Source organism: Pongo pygmaeus, chromosome 1 (assembly GCF_028885625.2).
Source record: "Pongo pygmaeus isolate AG05252 chromosome 1, NHGRI_mPonPyg2-v2.0_pri, whole genome shotgun sequence".
In the NCBI taxonomy this organism is placed as follows: domain Eukaryota; kingdom Metazoa; phylum Chordata; class Mammalia; order Primates; family Hominidae; genus Pongo; species Pongo pygmaeus.
Window position 1 is genome coordinate 211465818 of NC_072373.2, and position 18008 is coordinate 211483825.

The 18008-nt window shown below is 54.3% G+C and overlaps 1 protein-coding gene across 8 annotated transcripts in view; it reads left to right on the top strand.

Annotated features, from left to right (window-relative positions):
- The window catches only part of CAPZB (capping actin protein of muscle Z-line subunit beta), a 146983-nt gene extending 133564 nt beyond the window's left edge, over nt 1–13419 (top strand). For 3 of the 8 annotated variants that reach the window (XM_054503596.2, XM_054503572.2, XM_054503588.2), the window contains 4 exons: nt 6970–7035; nt 7789–7865; nt 9347–9459; nt 12590–12604. In XM_054503596.2, coding sequence (XP_054359571.1) covers nt 6970–7035; nt 7789–7865; nt 9347–9449 — 246 coding nt within the window. In that variant the 3' untranslated portion in view covers nt 9450–9459; nt 12590–12604. Of the gene's footprint in view, nt 1–1370; nt 5417–6969; nt 7036–7788; nt 7866–9346; nt 9460–12589 lie in introns of those variants that run through there. The other 5 variants (XM_054503615.2, XM_063667808.1, XM_054503580.2 and 2 more) reach the window with 3 other exon arrangements.
- Nucleotides 13420–18008: the final 4589 nt, after the last annotated feature.

Here is an 18008-nt window from a genome sequence, read left to right on the forward strand (position 1 = left end):
AGGTTTCCCATCTGGGGAAGGGCCCTGCAGATGTTCGTTTGATATTTTCTCAGCTTCTAAATATTTAGAAATGAAGGTGGAATGTTTTGTTGAGTGGGGAGATCAGGCGGGTCATTGGCTAGTGAGCAGTCTCTCCCCACTCAGCAGTAGACACCCTCAATATATCTTCAGGCAGTAAATCCCCAGCAGAGGCACTTGCCTGTGTATCCTAGCAGGAACATCCTCTTTGACTTGCATTTGGCAGTTAGGCCAGGCAGTATATTTTTGTCACAGGGAAGAAGCCCATTGCCCTTCCAGATGCAGGGAACAAAGGGTGGGCCGGACCCAGCTTGGCAGTTCCAGGAGTGCACGCTCGCTGAGGAGGCCTGGCTGCAGCTGCACACACGCTCCTCGTGTCCTGTGGGGTTGCCTGGGTTCAGGGGTGGAGATGCTTGAGCAGCGCAGCTTCAAGGGGCGGCTGGGTTTTTGCCAGATGACCTGGGGTGGAGTGACCAGTGCCTGGCTGAGAAGGAAAGCTGGCCTGAGACAGGCTCCCCACAACCATCCCGTGCTGTGAAGGGTGGAAACAGGAGAGGAAGGGACTGGAGATCGCTGGCAGGAGGCGGCTGAGGCAGGGATGGACCCTGCTCAGGTCTTCTGAGCCCTGGATTGTGGTTTGTCCTTCAGTTTTCGGGTGAAGGATGTATATGAAATTGAGCCGGCAGAGAGAGCTCATAAAAGGAAGCAGCTTTCAGAATCACCCAGACCTTGATTCAGATCCTAGCCCAGGAACTTGCCAGCTGTGTGACCTAGACAGACCTCCACCTCTTTGAAACTCAGTGTTGATAATGCCCATTTTGAAAGATAATAGTTCCAGCACTTTGAGAGGCTGAGGCAAGAAGATTGCTTGGCCAGGGGTTCGAGACCAACCTGGGCAACAGTTGCACTGCCCCCTACCCCTTCACCCCTCCCAAGAAAACAAAAAGTTATCTGGGTAGGGTGGCATCTGTGGTCCTAGCTTCTTGGGAGGCTGAGATGGGAGGATCACTTGAGCCCAGGAGTTTGAGGTTATAGTGAGCTATGATTGCACTATTGCATTCCAGCCTGGGCAGCAGAGCAAGACCCTGTCTCTAAAAAACATAATAAACAAATTTTATTTAAAAAAAAGAAAATGGAAAGATCGGGCACAGTGGTTCATGCCTGTAATCCCAGCACTTGGGAGGCCGAGGCAGGTGGATCACAAGGTCAGAAGTTCGAGATCAGCCTGACCAACACGGTGAAACCCCGTCTCTACTAAAAATACAAAAGTTAACTGGGTGTGGTGGCACGCACCTGTAATCCCAGCTACTCAGGAGGCTGAGGCAGGAGAATCGCTTGAACCCGGGAGGCAGAGGTTGCAGTGAGCCAAGATCGTGCCATTGCACTCCAGCCTGGGCGACAGAGTGAGACTCCATCTAAAAAAAAAAAAGGAAAGATCATTGTAGAGTAGAAACAAAAAACTATTTTTACACACAGTTTTATGCTCAATAAATAATAACTTTTGTCAGGCGCGATGGCTCATGCCTGTAATCCCAATACTGGGAGGCCAAGGCGGGCAGATCACTTGAGCTCGAGAGTTTGAGAACAGCCTGGGCAACAAAGTAAGAGCCCATCTCTACAAAAATTAGCCAGGTGAGGCAGCATGTACCTGTAGTCCCAGCTACTCAGGAGGCTGAGGTAGGAGGATGGCCTGAACCTGGGAGGCAGAGGTTGCAGTGAGCCCTGATAACAACACTGTGCTCCAGCCTGGGCAACACAGCCAGACCCTGTCTCAAAAATAAAAATAAAAACAATAATTTTTACTGCTACTACCATATATCTTGCAAGGAGAGGCTTTCTGAATATGTACAACTCTAGATTCAAAATTTTCCTAAACTGGGCAACCTAACTTTCCCTGGGAAGCCGTCTGACCACCATCTTCTGGCCTGGCTGCACGCCGGGTCCTGACCTCCAAACCACAGCACAGTGTGGTGACCAGGAGGATGCCAGAGGCCAGAGAGTCTTGGGGATGGAGCTGTGCTTTGACAGTCGGTGAGAGCTGCCATTCTGGCAGGCCCCGCTCTAGGCCTTTTGTGTACGTTTGTTTATTTAGTGCCAGGTGAAGGCAAAGAAATGGAGGCCTAGACAAGCCTAGGCCCTTTCCTCTCGGGCTGTAGCACAGGAGCTGTGGGGCCTCAGAGCTGGTGAGTGGGGCCCATGCCTTAGGGCCACGCCCTCTGGGTCACACTAGAAGATGCCGCGTGGCAGTGGGAGGTGTAATATATCCCCTCTGCGGGAAAGGCTGCCAGCTTCCAAACGCTTGCCTGTGTTAGGGCCATGGGGAGGAGGAGAGGTGCCTGCTGGGGACACACGGGCCAGGCTCCGGCTTCAGACGCCATTGGAAGCACCTTGTGGAACATCTGTGCAGCCACAGCACATAAAAATGTTTTCCTTCTGGCAGCCACTTTTATAAGGATGTAATAATATATGCAGTGCACAAATGGTTCTAGTTTTGGTGGTTCGGTGTTGCCAGCGAGCTGACCCTGACCAGGTGTGGAGGGGAGTGAGCAGTGGCGGGCGAGGGGGCTGTGGAAATATGGCCGGGTGCGCGGAGCCCTGTGTCCCTCACTCCCCAAGCACCTTTCTCCTTCCCTCCCCAGCCACTGCGTGGCCATTTACGTAGGCTCACCTTCCCTACCACGGACTGAGGGGGGCCTGTGTTCTGGGGGATCAGTCTGCTCCTGGGGACAGTGCCGCACACTGCAAGACCCAGCCCTCTCCTCCACCCGACCTCTTCTACCTTTGGTGGCTGAGGGGTTTCGCCTGTTTGTTGTAAGATGGCTCCTGATTCTGAAACACAAAGATGGTAACCAAGAGGCGAAATTGCTGATGTGACTGGACTTACCCAGGTGACCCAGGACCTTTGTCGATGGCCGGGGCCTGTCTTTGGGCTGTTGGTGCCCATTTAAAATGGGGCCCACAGTGAGCTCAAAACCCTCATCCCTTCCCTAGGGTGGCCGGGAATCTGCCGTCCACATGGAGCTGGGGAGGAGGAGAGACTCTGATTTGCTGGAAGGACCTCATCCATTTCCGTCCAACCCCCAGGCTTCCCTGCCTGCAGAGCTGACGCCAGCCAGCCCTGAGCCTAGGCACAGTAACCACCTTCACGTCTGGGAGAACACACAGTCCCCGGGGGCCGGCATGCAAAAGTTCTTTTTGAAGCTGGGTGGATGGAGCCCCCTCCCTCCTGAGGGTGCTCCCCAGCTCCTGTTGAGCAGACAGCCCACCCCATCGTCTTGGCACCAGGGTTTTGCTAGTGGCAGATAAAGATGATGTTCCAGCAGACGCTCCAGTGCTGCCAAGGGTGGTGTGTTTATTAGACCTGAAATGAGAACTGTCACTCTCAAGTTCATGGGCACTCTCACTACTCCTGTTTTATGGAGACCCCCTGGAGTCTGAGGGTCAAGATTCCTCAGGATGACTCACCAGAGTGTGCCAAGACAGATGGGAGCAGAGAAGCCGGTCTTTCTAGCATTTCTCTCCCTCTTTTCCACTAGTCCTCAACAAAACAGTCTTGCCAGAACCAGATGTCTGTTTTCTGCAGATATTTACTGTTATGACTTGGGAGGCAGCAGGTTCTGGACTGTTGCCCTCACCTAGACCCCCTCCTTGTCAGATGCCACCCGTTTTCTCAGACCCGTCGGTCTCCCAGACCACATTGCTTTGTGAGCAGATGCTTGTCAGGGACAGCTGTGTCAGAACAGACCAAGTCCAGCCTGGTGAGCCATGATGTTCTCTCACTGCTCGGTCCCCCCTCTGCCATCTACAGCGACATAGGTTGGGTCTGTTCCCCTGGCAGACAGCAGGCCTTCAGATCCCTGCCAGAATCTCTTGTGTCTCCCCTAGCACACACACATCCCTCCCCACCCACCACCGCCAGGCCTGGATAGCGCTAGTTCTTTCCCATGTCTTGGTGTCAGGGCGTTCAGACCTTTTAAGCAGATGAACTCTAACTCATTCAAGGCTTTTAAAACCCAGTGCCTTAGCAGGGTACAGTGGCACGCACCTGTAGTTACAGCTGTGTGGGAGGATTGCAGGAGTTCCTGTCTAGCCTGGGCAACATAGCAAGACCTTGTCTCTTAAAAGAAAATTTAAAAAAAAAAAAAAGTGCCCTAAACTGAATCCAGCCCTGTAGATGTAGCTGGGCCAGGACAGAACAGAGGGGAACCACTGCCTTCCCAAGCAAGCGATGGAACCTGGCAGCTGCAGTGTCTTCATCATGTGATGGGGTGGGAATGCTGCACCTCATCTGGGCACAAGGAATAGTGTCATTTATGCACCTTAAAGTTGCACAAAAGCTTTCCTAGTAGTGACATCTCATCCTTGTCAAACTTGAAATTATCTAAAAACCACAAATCTCTTCGTAGGAACTGTTTGCAGGTCAGCAGTTCCCCATTTTGTACTGCATGAAATGCCCCCTTGAGCCTAAATATCTGGCTTGCATTTGCCCCGGTACATTGAACTGGTATGGTGGTGAAGTAGGAAGAGCAAAGGCGTCAGAATCTAACAGTGCTGTATGATTCTTGCTTCTTTAAGCTTTGGTTTCCTTGGGTTTAAAACAGGGTTGCTAGGAAGCTGAGATGGAAAAAGGTGGCTGCCGCCTGGCTCCACTCCAAGTTGCTGCTCTCGTTCTGTAGCTAGCCCAGGTTTCCGGGTTCCGTATTAACCTTGTGACCGTCTCAACCCTTGACAGAGTCGATAGGAAGCTGGTCGTTCTCTCAGCTGGGCCTTAAGTCCTGGACAAACAAGTTGACCAAGGGCAGGCAGAGACTGCTACAGGGTGCCACATAATGTATGCAGTGCACAAATGCTTCTATTTTTGGTGGGTCAGTATTGCCAGCGAGCTGACCCTGACCAGATGTGGAGGGGAGTGGGTGGGGGGCTGTGGAAATGTGGCCCGGTCCCTACCCCTATTGGCAGAGGCTCCATCCTGCCCTTCCTCTCAGCCACAGGTGCAGGATGGTAGACGGGAACTTGCCAGAAGGATGCGACCCTATTTAAGTAGTTGTGTTTTCTTCCAGCCCAGCATCCCCACCAAAACAGGAAAAGAAGTGTTCTCGTGCAGAGCTTGTTCACAGTGAGCCTGGCTGGCTCCTCATGATCTCTGACTTTAAAATGTGCCAGCAGATGATTTTAATGATCCCATCAAAAATTGTCTGGATCAGTTTTGAGCTAGCATTTCCTTGCAGAGGCCATTCTTCCTTTTTTGACAAAAGTTGGGTCGGCCAGGTGCAGTAGCTCATACCTGTAATCCCAGCACTTTGGGAGGCCAAGGCAGGTGGATCAACTGAGGTCAGAAGTTCAAGACCAGCCTGGCCAACATGACAAAACCCTGTCTCTACTAAAAATACAAAAAAAAAAAAAAAAAAAAAAAAAGCTGGGCGTGGTGGCAGGCACCTGTAATCCCAGCTACTAGGGAGGCTGAGGCAGGAGAATCACTTGAACCCAGGAGGCAGAGGTTGCAGTGAGCCAAGATTGTGCCATTGCACTCCAGCCTGGGCGACAAGAGCGAAACTCCATCTCAAAAAAAAAATAGACAAAAGTCGGGTCAGTGCTGCCGCCCCCCAGTGTCAAGGATTGCAATCACAGGTCGGGTTTGTCCGACCCTGGAAGCCTGGTCGTTTAAAGTGGCTTGATTCTCTCCTGCCTTCTGCTCACCCCCTCTTAACCAGGTTGGTTCCACCTTTCACAGCCTGAGAGTCAATCTCCCTGATGAGGAGATGTAGAAATAGGTGAGAAGCAACAGAGCCCGTACCCTCTGAGACAGTATCTACCCCCAGACTCCACCCTGTTCTCCTGGTTCCAAAGAGAGGAGCCCGCCCTTTGCTGGTTTTTCTTCTATGGGCCTGGACTCATTTTGAACTCTGCCCTTTCTATGCTGTTCTTTTCTTCCTCTTTCTTGATTATTTATTTCAGCTTCCACGTTTTATTTCAACATCAGTCATGGTAGCTGCGTATTCCTGTTTCCAGTGTAGTAACGTTGAGCATTTATGTTCCTAGCACTCTTCGGGTACCCGGTGCATTATGAGGCAGGCACATCTCTCCTGAAAGAATTTATATTCTTGTCAGGGAAATAAGGCTTCAGATAAGAAAAAATTCGGGGGAAAGTGCCGAATTCCTTCTTCCCTAACCTGCCTCCATTTCCTCCCTCCTCCGAGTTGAGATGATTGGGTCAGAGCCAGCTCTTCCTGGGCTTGGGAAGAGGAGATGGGGCTTGAGTGCTGCTGCCCTTCTCATAACCTCAGAGTCTGTATTGAGACTCTCTTGCTCAAACTCCCCTCGCAGAATAGAACAAACAAGCCCTGGCTTGAGGAAGGGTTTGACCCAGGCTCTGCCATTGCCACCTGCATGACTAGGGTGAGCCACTGAATCCCTCTGGCCCGAAGTCTCCGTCAGAGGTTGTCTGTCCCTCCCTGCGAGACCGCAGCAGATGGCACCCCAAAGCCACCATTTGGGAGCGCCAGGGCACAGCAGCAGCACAGAAGCTTCCCCTGCAGTGTCAGGCCCTGAACCTGGGGTGGATGGCCCAGCGTGGGCCTGGGCCTGGGCCTGCCAGTAGAGGCCTGAAGACAAACCGAGCGAGTCTTCTCCAGTTGGCTCGGGTGAGCTGGTGCCTGCCAAGGGCCGCTGCTGCGGCTCTGGGCATCTGCCTGCTCTACCATGGGCAGCAGCAAAATATTCTCCCTTGGAAGTGGGGACTCTGGGCTTCTGCCCTCTGGGCTCTTTATGGTCTGAAACTGAAGTCCGTTTGTGCTTCAGTTCCCAGGCTGCAAAAGTCGCCTTGTCATACCTGCAGCTGGCTCCACGGTGGGAACAATAGGCTCTTTGCAGACCGTGGAGGTGGGCTGGGCTGTCTGCCGTTCTCAGAAAGCTCTGGCTTTCTCTGACTTGGAATGTTTCTGTCTTTTGCAGATGGAGAAAGATGAAACTGTGAGTGACTGCTCCCCACACATAGCCAACATCGGGCGCCTGGTAGAGGTGAGTGGCCTGGGCTCTGGCTGGCTCCAGCACTGACCCACGGCAGTGACACTGTAGCCCCGGAGCCGCTGTGCTGGCCTCCTTCTCTGCTGCTTTCTCTCAGCTCCACAGAAGCCAGCAGAGCGCTTCTTGGATTTTGCCCTGGCCTCGTATTTTCAGAGCCTCTGATTTGGATGCCAGCAGGCTCCAGCTTCAGGGCCACCTTCTGCTCCACCCCCAGACCTGGACTCCCAGAAGACTCTGCTCAGGCGCTGGCTCTGGGGTGCACTAGGTCTTGTCTCCCCAGTCGCCTGGGTGTGAACAGGGCCCTGCGCTGGGAGAGGAAGCAGATCCCAGGAATGCCAGTGGGCCCTGGCGTGGCTTCAGTTGCGGCTGCCTTGGCCCTCCTGTCACCACGTTGTTTGGGGAGGCAGGGAGGTGCTCTCGGGTTTCACAGAATTGTTCACAAAATTAGTGGGGAGCCCAAGGGGTGGTGATGTGGTTTAGACCAGCTGTCAGACATGGGCAGAGTTGACCGCCAATCCCTGGGTACTGGCTTCCTCCCTGCCTGTGGACTGTGGACGGGAAGGCGCCTGGAGCACAGATGGCAGGTGGGGTCTTGGCAGCCTGGTGCTCGCTCACCCATGCCCCAGAGCAGGCGTGTGCCGCCCTCCAGTGGCCACAGTGGGGACTGCAGGGCTGGCTGGTGGAGGGAGGGCGTGGGCCTCAGGGTTCCTGACCGTTTGCCACTCCGCTGACCCGCCTCCCTTCCAGGACATGGAAAATAAAATCAGAAGTACACTGAACGAGATCTACTTTGGGAAAACAAAGGATATCGTCAATGGGCTGAGGTAATGTACCAGAAAGCACAAGTTTTAGAAGCAGACAGAGGGATTTGAACCCTGGCTCTGCCAGTTACTAGCTGTCTGGTGTTGGGCCTCGGTGTCCTCACTGGTAGGCTGCAGTGCCCCTCTTCTGGGATGACCATTATGCTGATTTTGGAAAGTAAAGTCCTGATGTGTCATCTGCACTCTCCGTAGCAGCTGTCGGTCCCTACCTGCACGTTTGTTTTCTGGGGCACGTTCACCCTAACAGCCATTGATGCCCTTGCCCCCAGAGCCTCTTCAGCCCTGCAGTTTGTCAGACCCCGCTCAAAAATCTCCCCACCCTCCAGCCTGGGCCTAGGGGAGCCATCACTCCACATTCAGGGAGCCGGGCCGCCTCTGGCTGGCCTGCTCTCCGAGACAGCAGAGCGCAACATGCAGGCAGGGCCCTCAGCCCGCGCCTTCTCAGGCCCCCAGCCTCTCTGACGCCACATGCAGGCAGGGCCCTCAGCCTGGGCGTTCTCAGGGGGCACCAGCCTCTCTGCCATCCTCTGCCAGGGCTCTGCTGCCAGTGGCCAGTGTCCTGCACCATCTCTCCCACCTCGTGCCCTCAGCTCTGCAGTGTCAGCCCGAACAAAAGCTGGGGGCTCTCTGGACCCTCCAGGTCCATGGTGGACAGAGCAGGAGGCAGGCCTCTGACATGAGGCCAGAGCCCAGCTGGGGGCAGTAGACGGCTGTGGAGTGAGCACTGGCCTTGGAGTCAGGAGGCCGGGATCTCCCCTAAGCTCTGTCATCCCGAGCTGCATGGCCTCTGGCACTCCTCGCAGAGGCCCTTGTCCAGTCGAGGAGGCAGGGTCGGCTGAGATGATGAATCTAGAACACGCTCTGCAGTCCAGCAGCACCGTGTGAGTCGGGCTGTTCTATGCCCTTAGCGGCCAGCCCTCTCACCCACTGCCGTGGCGTAGCTCTCACAGCCCAGCCCAGAGGAGAGGCAGGTTGCAGTCCTGGGGCTGCCCCAGCTCATGGACTGGGGTGGGTGACAGATTTCAGTCACCTGCTTTACAGTTTTAAAACAGAGGAGGAGTCCTCTTTGGACCCTTGTCTTCTGATCTCCTGCCCACCTGGGGGAGGCTTGGTCTTCATGACCTGTGACAGGGCCAGAGCCCAGTGGTCCCTGGCGTTAGGCCTGCCACCTACAGCCACTGCCCGATACACCAAACACACTTTCCCGCCCAGCCAACCTGCACAGTCCCCAGGCAGTGGCTGGGAAGTGGGGGAGAGAAGCAGAAGAGCCTGCGGGTGGTGGTGGCGAGCCCCTGAATACCACGACCACCGCCAGCGTGGACCTCTGCAGCCGCGATACCACTCCACAGCCCAGAGCCGCCGCGGCATCCCCCCTTCCGCCTCGTGGGTCTCCCTGAATTTCCTCCTCAGCTGTGGCCCCTGCGTTCCTGGCTTCTCGTGGTTCTCTTCCCTCCCACTCCACTCATCTTGAACACTCTCTGTAGATCTATTGATGCTATCCCTGACAACCAAAAGTTTAAGCAGTTGCAGAGGGAGCTCTCTCAAGTGCTGACCCAGCGCCAGATCTACATCCAGCCTGATAATTAAGCCGACCCAGGTACCCTGCCTGAGAGCCGCGAGACCCTCCCCACTAAAACAGGACTCACCAACCCGCCGAGACCCTGCCGGTCCGGCTGCTGCTGCGCGGCCATTTAAACCACCACTAACCCCCACGTGTGCTCCCGGCCGCTGCACAGCCACATTCCCGTGTAGCCTCGGCCCCATGTAACACGGCACCTATCACGTGTGTGCGCTTTCCACTCTGGGCGGAGGCTGGGTGTGGGGAAGACGGCTGATTTTTTGGCTTTTGCTTCTGAAGAAGCCCAGGCCAAGGGACGGATGCTGCCTTTCCAGCAGCAGCCACTTGTGTGCACCGGCCTGACTGTCCCCAGGGCAGGGGTCTGCCTGCCGTCCACCCCCCCATGCTTCAGAGGAGTCTCTGATGCTGGTGCGGGGATCCCAGAAGCCAAATAAGCTCCCCCCTGCTCAGCGGCACATTGGCTGTCCATGGCTAGCTGGCTTGGAAGGGGTGACCTCACTCTCTGATCTCTGAGTCTCTGGGGTTGGAGGGCAGAGTCAGGGCTGGACTCCACCCCGGCTGGCCCGGATGCTCTGCTGGAGCTGCCTGGACGCCCAGTGCCGACTCGGCCACAATCAGCATAACCTTCCGCCCCTAACGAGCTGCAGCTGTTCCTTTAAACAGGTTACGCTGATGGAAAGGAAAATAGTCTTGCTTGTTGGTAATGGCCAAGAACCATGACTTGAGCTTGTGACAGATCCAGATGTAGGGAAGGAGGCAGCATCCCTGGAGAGCAGGAGGGAAACTTGTTTGTAAAAAGAAGACATTTGGAACCCTGCCAGCTGGGGCTGCGGAGCCCAGGTCCAGGGGCTCCGCACTGAAGGCCCACCCCAGAAGGGGTGCAGCAGGCTTTCCAAGGTGGAGGTGGGGTCAGGCACTTAGAAAACCAGGCGGAGCTGCTTTTCCGAGGCCGTGGGACTTAAGTGCACCAGTCTGGTCTGTGTGTGCCAGCTTAAGGCCCAAGACTCCGCTCAGCCTCACAGTGTGGCCATCAGGCATTTCCATCACGGCGTTGAGAAGAAACCCTTTTTAAGATACACTGTGATGGTGCAGTTCCCTGGCCGCCCACTGGGGGCGTCCTGGCGTAGAAACCCTGGCAGCCAGGTCTGCTCAAGATGACTCCTCCCTCCCACAGAGTTGAACACTGTCTGCAAGCGCTGATTCGAGGTTGCTTGGCCGTGACCTTCCCAAGCATTGTCCCTTAAATAAGCCCCCTGCTCCTTCCGCCTTCCACCATTTCACTTCTAACTTCCTGTGTCTAACTTGATTCTGGCTCTGGAACTTTCTCCTTCGTGCGGTCCAGCCAAGACCTGGCGGGCTTGGCTCTTCCTTCCCAGAAGAGCCAGTGACCACCCAGGCTAGGGGTCCTGTGCGCTGCTGCTTTGCCCGCCGCATCTCCCGCTGGCCATGTTGACCTCCCGCTGTGAGCTTGGCAAGAAGCCCCTGGGGAATCGGCTGAGATTTGGAGCCTGAGGGCTGTGGGGGCTGATGCCTTTGGCCGCTGCAGAGCCAGGGACAGCCCCGGGAAGATATTCAGAAACGTGTATTTCCCCAGCATGAACCAAATGTCTGCGTTTCTCCTGGGAGTTTTTTCAGTTTGTATGCAGCTTGCTTCCAGGTCTTGTCTTATGGCACCTGCTGAGTATTTTGAGGGCTCTTCCTGTGACTTGCAGGGATTCGGTAGCCAGAACTCAGTCTGGATGCTGTTTCTTCTCCTGGGCCCTGCTTCACTTCCATTTGCCCATTTTTGCTTCTGGGGATTGATTTTTCTGATTCTTCCTTCCCATGGCTGGTGTGAATCAAACGTGAGAGTCCGGCTGAGTGCACTCTCCATAGCACTCTTCTTGAGCAGTCCTCTACCCACTCTTTCCACTGCTTCTAAACTCTTATAAAACCTACGTTTAGGAAGTGCTTGCCTAACCAATATGTTGGGTAAATTTGACAAAATGATTAAAGAATTGCTAGGGGGGGCATTCCTCTGAGCCTCAGTTTCCTCATCTGTAAATTGGGTTGATAGCTTTTTTTTTTTAAGCCTTGACTTCGCTTTTTGTTGTTGTCGTTGTAGAGATGGGGTCTCACTATGTTGCCCAGGCTGGTCTCGACCTCCTGGCGTTAAATGATCCTCCCGCCTTGGCCTCCCAAAGTGCTGGGATTACAGGCTTGAGCCACCACATCCGGCCGGGTTGATAGTTGAGACTTCCCCAGGATGTCCGTGAGAATTAAATGAGATAATATATGTGAAAGGCGTTTTGTAAACTGTGAAATCTCCATAAGCCTTCATTGTTTCTGGCTTTGTTGATGAGCGTCCCCACACATACGTGAATGCGGTCACCTTGAACGTTTCCCCACAAATCCAGAATTTGACAGCAGGGATCCCAGGGGCACTTGGCTCTCCTGTGCCGCCCTTTGCAATCCAGGCTGAGGGGTTTTCTGGGCCAAGTTAACAGCGGATGGTGCCTCACAGCAGAGGCCTGAAAGCACCTGCTGCGTGGGCCATGAACACTGTGCTCAGACACGCGGAGACACTGGTTCTTACCCACTCCCAGGGGTGGGATAACGCTGCACCTTGCACTTGTGGGGTGAGGAGTGAGGCTCTTCTGCTGGGCAGGGCCTGGGCAAGGGGGAAGCTTTTATAGAGGAACCCGCATGGCCCCAGAGTCCTCCCCTCTTAGCCCCTGGCCTGAGTCCCCAGCCATCAACCCAGGGTAGCTGTTCTGAAGCAGAGGGGCTTTGTTCCATTGTGTTTGGAAGCCCAGAAGCCACCTTGTGGCTTAGGGTGACATGGGGGCCTACACACAGAGGAGTGAACTTAGGGTTCTAGGGACTGTGGCCGGGTCACCAGTGGCCAGGGGCAGAGATGAGCACCTGTCCATGTAAGCCATATGCCACCCCCACAGGGCCTGGCAAGGTGCAGACGGTGCAGGTCTCGGCCATGTGCCCCTTTGCCCCTCTCTGAGAGGGGCAGATGCCCAGCCCAGTGACCCAGAGCCTCACCCCAGGAGGCGGGTCCATGCAGCAAATCAGCCAGGCGCTGGCATGGTGGCCCCCAGGCCTCCACCACCTCTCCAGTCCCTGTTCAATCTGCTGATAACGCCTTTCCTCCTTGCAGGTCTGTGCAGACTTTCGCAGACAAATCAAAACAAGAGGCTCTGAAGAATGACCTGGTGGAGGCTTTGAAGAGAAAGCAGCAATGCTAAACCTCTGCTTCATGCTAACCAGACACGCCGTGCACTCGTTAGATTCCTTTCTTCGAAAACTCGTTTTCTGCTCCTTCCCTCGTCCCTTCCCTCCCCGACAGGTCACATAACAGCTGCATCACTGACCGCACAGCGCCATCTCTCCCTGAGAATAAAGCCGATAGCCACCCTCCTCCGGCTCCGAGCCTGCTTCCGCCACACCTCGCTCTCAGTTCTCTCCACATTTCCATAGAGACCGTGTGGTTTTTGTTCACCCGGGCCCCCCGTTTTCCTCCCTGTCCCCCCATTTATAGGCATAAAATCCACTGTCTGCCAGCCTCCCTTCCCTCCCACCTTTTTGTTACATTGGTGTAAAAAATGTAAAACAAAAAAATTTTATGAACTAACTGTGGTGTGTGAAAGAGAGAAGAAAAACTGGAAATCTTATTCCGTGTGTGTTTGGGAGTTGCTTGGGGTTGGGGGTCGTGGGGAGAGGGGACAGCTCTGGGAGCAGAGGTGGCCCTCGGTGCCGTCCTGCGCAGACTCCCCCGTCCCACGGAGGCCGCTGGCGGGGGGCCGCCGACCGTTCCGCTCTTCCGGCCAGGTGCTTTTCTGTCAATTTCTATGGAATGCAAAAGGAGGTTTTTGTTTTATTTTGGTTTTTTGTAAAGCTTAAGAAAAAAATCTACATCTTATACTTGAGCCTCCATACTTAAAAAAAGAAAAAAGAAAAAAAAAATCAATAAAAAGAAACTGGGACGCAGTTAGCGCTGGCCTTCTGTGTTCCTTCTCGCCGGCCTCGCTTTCCAAGCGCGTGTGGCCGTGGCCGTGCGCTGGCTCCAAGCGGGGACGTGTGTGGGCCCCGCTCACGGCAGCAAGGAAGTGTCCGGTCCCCAGCCCCGCCGCCCTGAAAACACACCAGGTATGTGATGAGGTGCAGGGTCCCTGTCCCTCTCCGCTCTCCGCCGTTGGAGGGCAGAGGCACCAGTAAACACTGTGTTCTGGCGCCGCCGCATCCACCTCCCCATGCACCTCCCGCCGCCTTCCCACTGTGCCTAGTACAAATGTGAGGCAGCCGAGGCTCAGTTGCAGTAACTCAGCCAAGGCTGCACAGAGCTAGAGAGTCTGCCTTCTCCCCTCCAAAATGCCCCAGGGAAGATCTGAAGCAGATCTCAAAGTCCCTGCTGAGACCATCCCCCCATCTGTCCGTGGCCAGTCGGCGGACTCCACACCCTGGCCAGCCCATCTGTTTGAGGTCCCTGGGTCTGATGCAGCAGCAGCTTTTTTTTTTTTGAGACGGAGTTTCACTCTTGTTGCCCAGGCTGGAGTGCAATGGCACGATCTCGGCTCACCGTAACCTCCGCCTTCCAGGTTCAAGCGATTTTCCTGCCTCAGCCTCCTCAGTAGCCGGCATTACAGGCATGCGCCACCATGCCCAGCTAATGTTGTATTTTTAGTAGAGACGGGGTTTCTCCTTGTTGGTCAGGCTGGTCTCGAGCTCCCGATCTCAGGTGACCCACCCACCTCGGCCTCCCAAAGTACTGGGATTACAGGCGTGAGCCACTGCACCCGGCCGATGCAGTATCTTTATGGAGTGCAAGTGCCATGGCATACAGACAGCAGAGAAGCCCCTGCCCCGAGTTCCTAGTGCCAGGTGGAGAACGCAGGCACGCTCCAGCCGTGAGCCGTGAGGGGACGCACCCAGCGAGCCATTCCCCATGGGCACACGGGTGCTGCAGCCTCCCGGGGTCATGTTGGCAAGGTGCCTGGCACACAGAAGGGGCTGGAAAAACAAACGTTTTGCTTTTCATTTTCTTTCATGGTAAAGTTTTATCCAGGACCATCAAGGTAGGTACAGGGGCCACTGCAGTGGGGTCTTGTGGATGGGGAGAGAGAGATTAGGCTCAACTCAGTGCAGCAGCATGGACAGATGGGGATTAGAGCCAAGGAGCAGAGGGGAGCAGTGGGTGGAAAATGACTCAGAGGAAACCTCAGGGGTCAGGGGCCTTCTGGCCAAACACACCTAACAGGACTCTTGCTGAAGACAGGCCAGGATGACCAGAGATCACCTGGGGGTGGGGGTGGAGGATGAGGCCAGGTGTGGTGGCTCACGCCTACAATCCCAGCACTTTAGGAGACGAAGTTGGGAGGATGGCTTGATCCCAGGACTTCGAGACTAGCCTGGGCAACATAGACCCCACCTCTACAAAAAATACAAACCAGGCGTGGTGGTGTGCACCTGTGGTCCCAGCTACTTGGGAGGCTGAGTTGGGAGGATCACTTGAGCCTGGGAGGTTGAGGCTGCAGTGAGCCGAGATCGTACCACTGTACGCCAGCCTGGGAGACAGTGAGATCCTGTCTCAAAAAAAAAAAAAAAAAAAAAATCAAGGATGGCCGTTCTTGTAAAATTGACTTAGCAAGGGATTGCTGAAACTGGGTTTTACAAGGGCACACAGGTGAGCCAAGGGCAAGGTTCAGGAGCCTGACTAAAGTTTGGCCAAGCAAATAATCTCTGGCAGTTGTCACTTCAGGAAGAAACTGGACAAATGGAAAATGCCTTTCCTTGGACACATCAGAGGAACTGAGGTAGCAAGGGAAAAACAGTCACCCCTGAAGTCAGTGAGACAGGCACACCCGGAACGTCACAGCAGAGGCCTGCTGTCCTGCAGCAGAGGCTGCTAGGCTGGGAGCTGCTGTGCACGCCAGTGGTAATTCCACAGAACTGCGGAGGTGGAGTGGACTGACTCACCTGAGCGTCACCCCTGGAGGCTCAGGCCCGCTCTCCTCTCAGGGGGTTTCCCTTCAGGAAACCCACCAGCTGCTCCTTGAGCTGTCACTTTCATCAGCCGTACAATCCTGGGACCAAAAATAATGCTTGAAACCCAGAAATTGTGACTGTGATGTATGCCAGGACTGATCTTGCTCTGCTATCTAGAATCTTCCACAGGGACCCTCACTACCAGTTGGGTTTTTTTGCTTGTTTTTTTGTAGAGACCGGGATCTCACCCCGTTGCCCAGGCTGGTCTCAAACTCCTGGCTTCAAGCGATCCCCCACCTCGGTCTCCCAAAGTGCTAGGATTACAGGTGTAAGCCACCACGCCCAGCCCTCATTGCTAGTGTTGTGTTGTGTTGTTTTGTTTTGTTTTGTTTTATGATGGAGTCTTGCTCTGTCACCCAGGCTGGACTACAGTGGCGTGATCTCTGCTCACTGCAACCTCCACTTCCCAGGTTCAAGCGATTTTCCTGCCCCAGCCCCTCAAGTAGCTGGGACTACAGGTGCCCGCCACCATGCCCAGCTAATTTTTGTATTTTTAGTAGAGGCCGGGTTTCGCCATGTTGGCCAGACTGGTCTTGAACTCCTGGCTTCAAGTGATCCCCCCAACTTGGCCTCCCAAAATACTGGAATTACAGGTGTGAGCCACAGCACACAGCCCTCACTGCTAGTGTTTTAATGCTAAATTCAGCTGGTGACATTGGGGACAGTGGGCCTCGAGGGTGTGTTTGGGGGCCCTCTCCCACCTCCCAGCCATGCCTTTCCCTGCTTGTTCCTTGGCTGCCTGGTGAGGGAAGCTCTGGGGTCCAGCAGGGCACCTCGGGCATCCCTAAGAAGAGAACGAAGGCGTATGGGAGCCCCTGGGGTTCATGGGCTGCAGGCGACAGACTCCTGGGGTTTGGCAGCAGCAGAGAATGTCCCCCACCCCAAGAGCTCACTAGATGCTTCCTGGAGGTCCCCTTGGTGCCAACTAACAGAAGGAGTGGCAGCCTTGGTGAGGGTCTCTCCAGGGCTGAGGGCTTAAGTGGGTAATCCAGGGGGTTCCCTGTCTCTCTGAAGCCCTTTCATTCCTCCCTTGCTTGGCCTTAACAAATCAGCCTCCGGAGTCTTTTGTTGTTGTTGTCCGGAGCCGTTTTTTGTTGTTGTTGTTGTTGTTGTTTGTTTGAGGCGGAGTTTCGTTCTGTCACCCAGGCTGAGTGCAGTGGTGTAATCTCAGCTCGCTGCAACCTCTGCCTTCCGGATTCAAGCAATTCTTCTGCCTCAGCCTCCGAAGTAGCTGGGATTACAGGCATGCGCTACCACTCCCGACTAATTTTTGTATTTTTAGTAGAGACAGTGTTTCACCATATTGGCCAGGCTGGTCTCAAACTCCTGACCTCGTGATCCGCCCGCCTCAGCCTCCCAAAGTGCTGGGACTATAGGTGTGAGCCACCGTGCCTGGCCTTTTCTTTTGAGACAGGGTCTCGCTCTGTTGCTCAGGCTGGAGTGCAGTGGTCTTACTGCAGCCTTGAACTCCTGAGCTCAAGCACTCCTCCCGTCTTGGCCTCCCAAAGTGCTGGGATTGCAGGTGTGTGCCACTGCGTCCAGACTGAAGCCTTTCCTGAGGTTCTCCTGGGGCCCCAGGTTCAAGACTCCTAGTCTCCAAGATTTTCTTCTGCATTCAGATTACTTTCTAGGTAACTGCTTTGCGGCAGGCCCTGGGCTAGTCACGCCTGAGGGTGTGGCACTCTCTCAGCAGGTGGGGTGAAGTAGGCATTGTGGATTTTGCTAGGTGGGACAGCTCCTCTTTTTCTGGTGCCAAACCACCTCCATGCCACCTGGGCACAGTGCACTCAAGATGTTCCCTCCTCTCCTGTGCATGACCCACACTGGGACAATGAAGATGTTGTCTCTCTCGGCCGGGTGCGGTAGCTTATGCCTGGAATCCCAGCACTTTGGGAGGCCAAGGCAGGTGGATCACTTGAGCCCAGGAGTTCGAGACCAGCCTGGGCAACATAGCAAAACCCCATCTCTACTAAAAATACAAAAATTGGCCAGGTGTGGTGGTGCACCCTGTGATCCCAGCTACTCAGGAGGCTGAGGCACGACAATCACTTGAACCCAGGAGGCAGAGGTTGCAATGAGCCATGATTGTGCCACTGCACTCCAGCCTGGGCAACACATCACGGCTGTCTCAAAAAAAGAAAAAAAAAGTACGCCTCATTTCAAATACTATAAGTTAAATACTGTAAATTAAATATCATGTAAGTTAAATAAGATAAGACGTTTCAATTTATATTTTTCTCAATATAACGTTGCAAGATGTCATTATATTCTCATTACCCATAACTTCCCATCCAAATCTTAATACTCAGTGGCACATTTGATATTTTTTCAAATGGCTTTGAGATATAATTCACATACCACATAATTCATGTATCTAAAGTATACAATTCCGTAGTTCTATGGTTGTTGGTTACATCCACCAGACTGAGGGCACCCCGAGGGTTGGTGCCTCAGCTTTCCCTTCACTTACTCATTCACCAAACATTGAGCACCTACTGAGTACTGGGGTTATGATGGCAAACAGGAGAGACAGT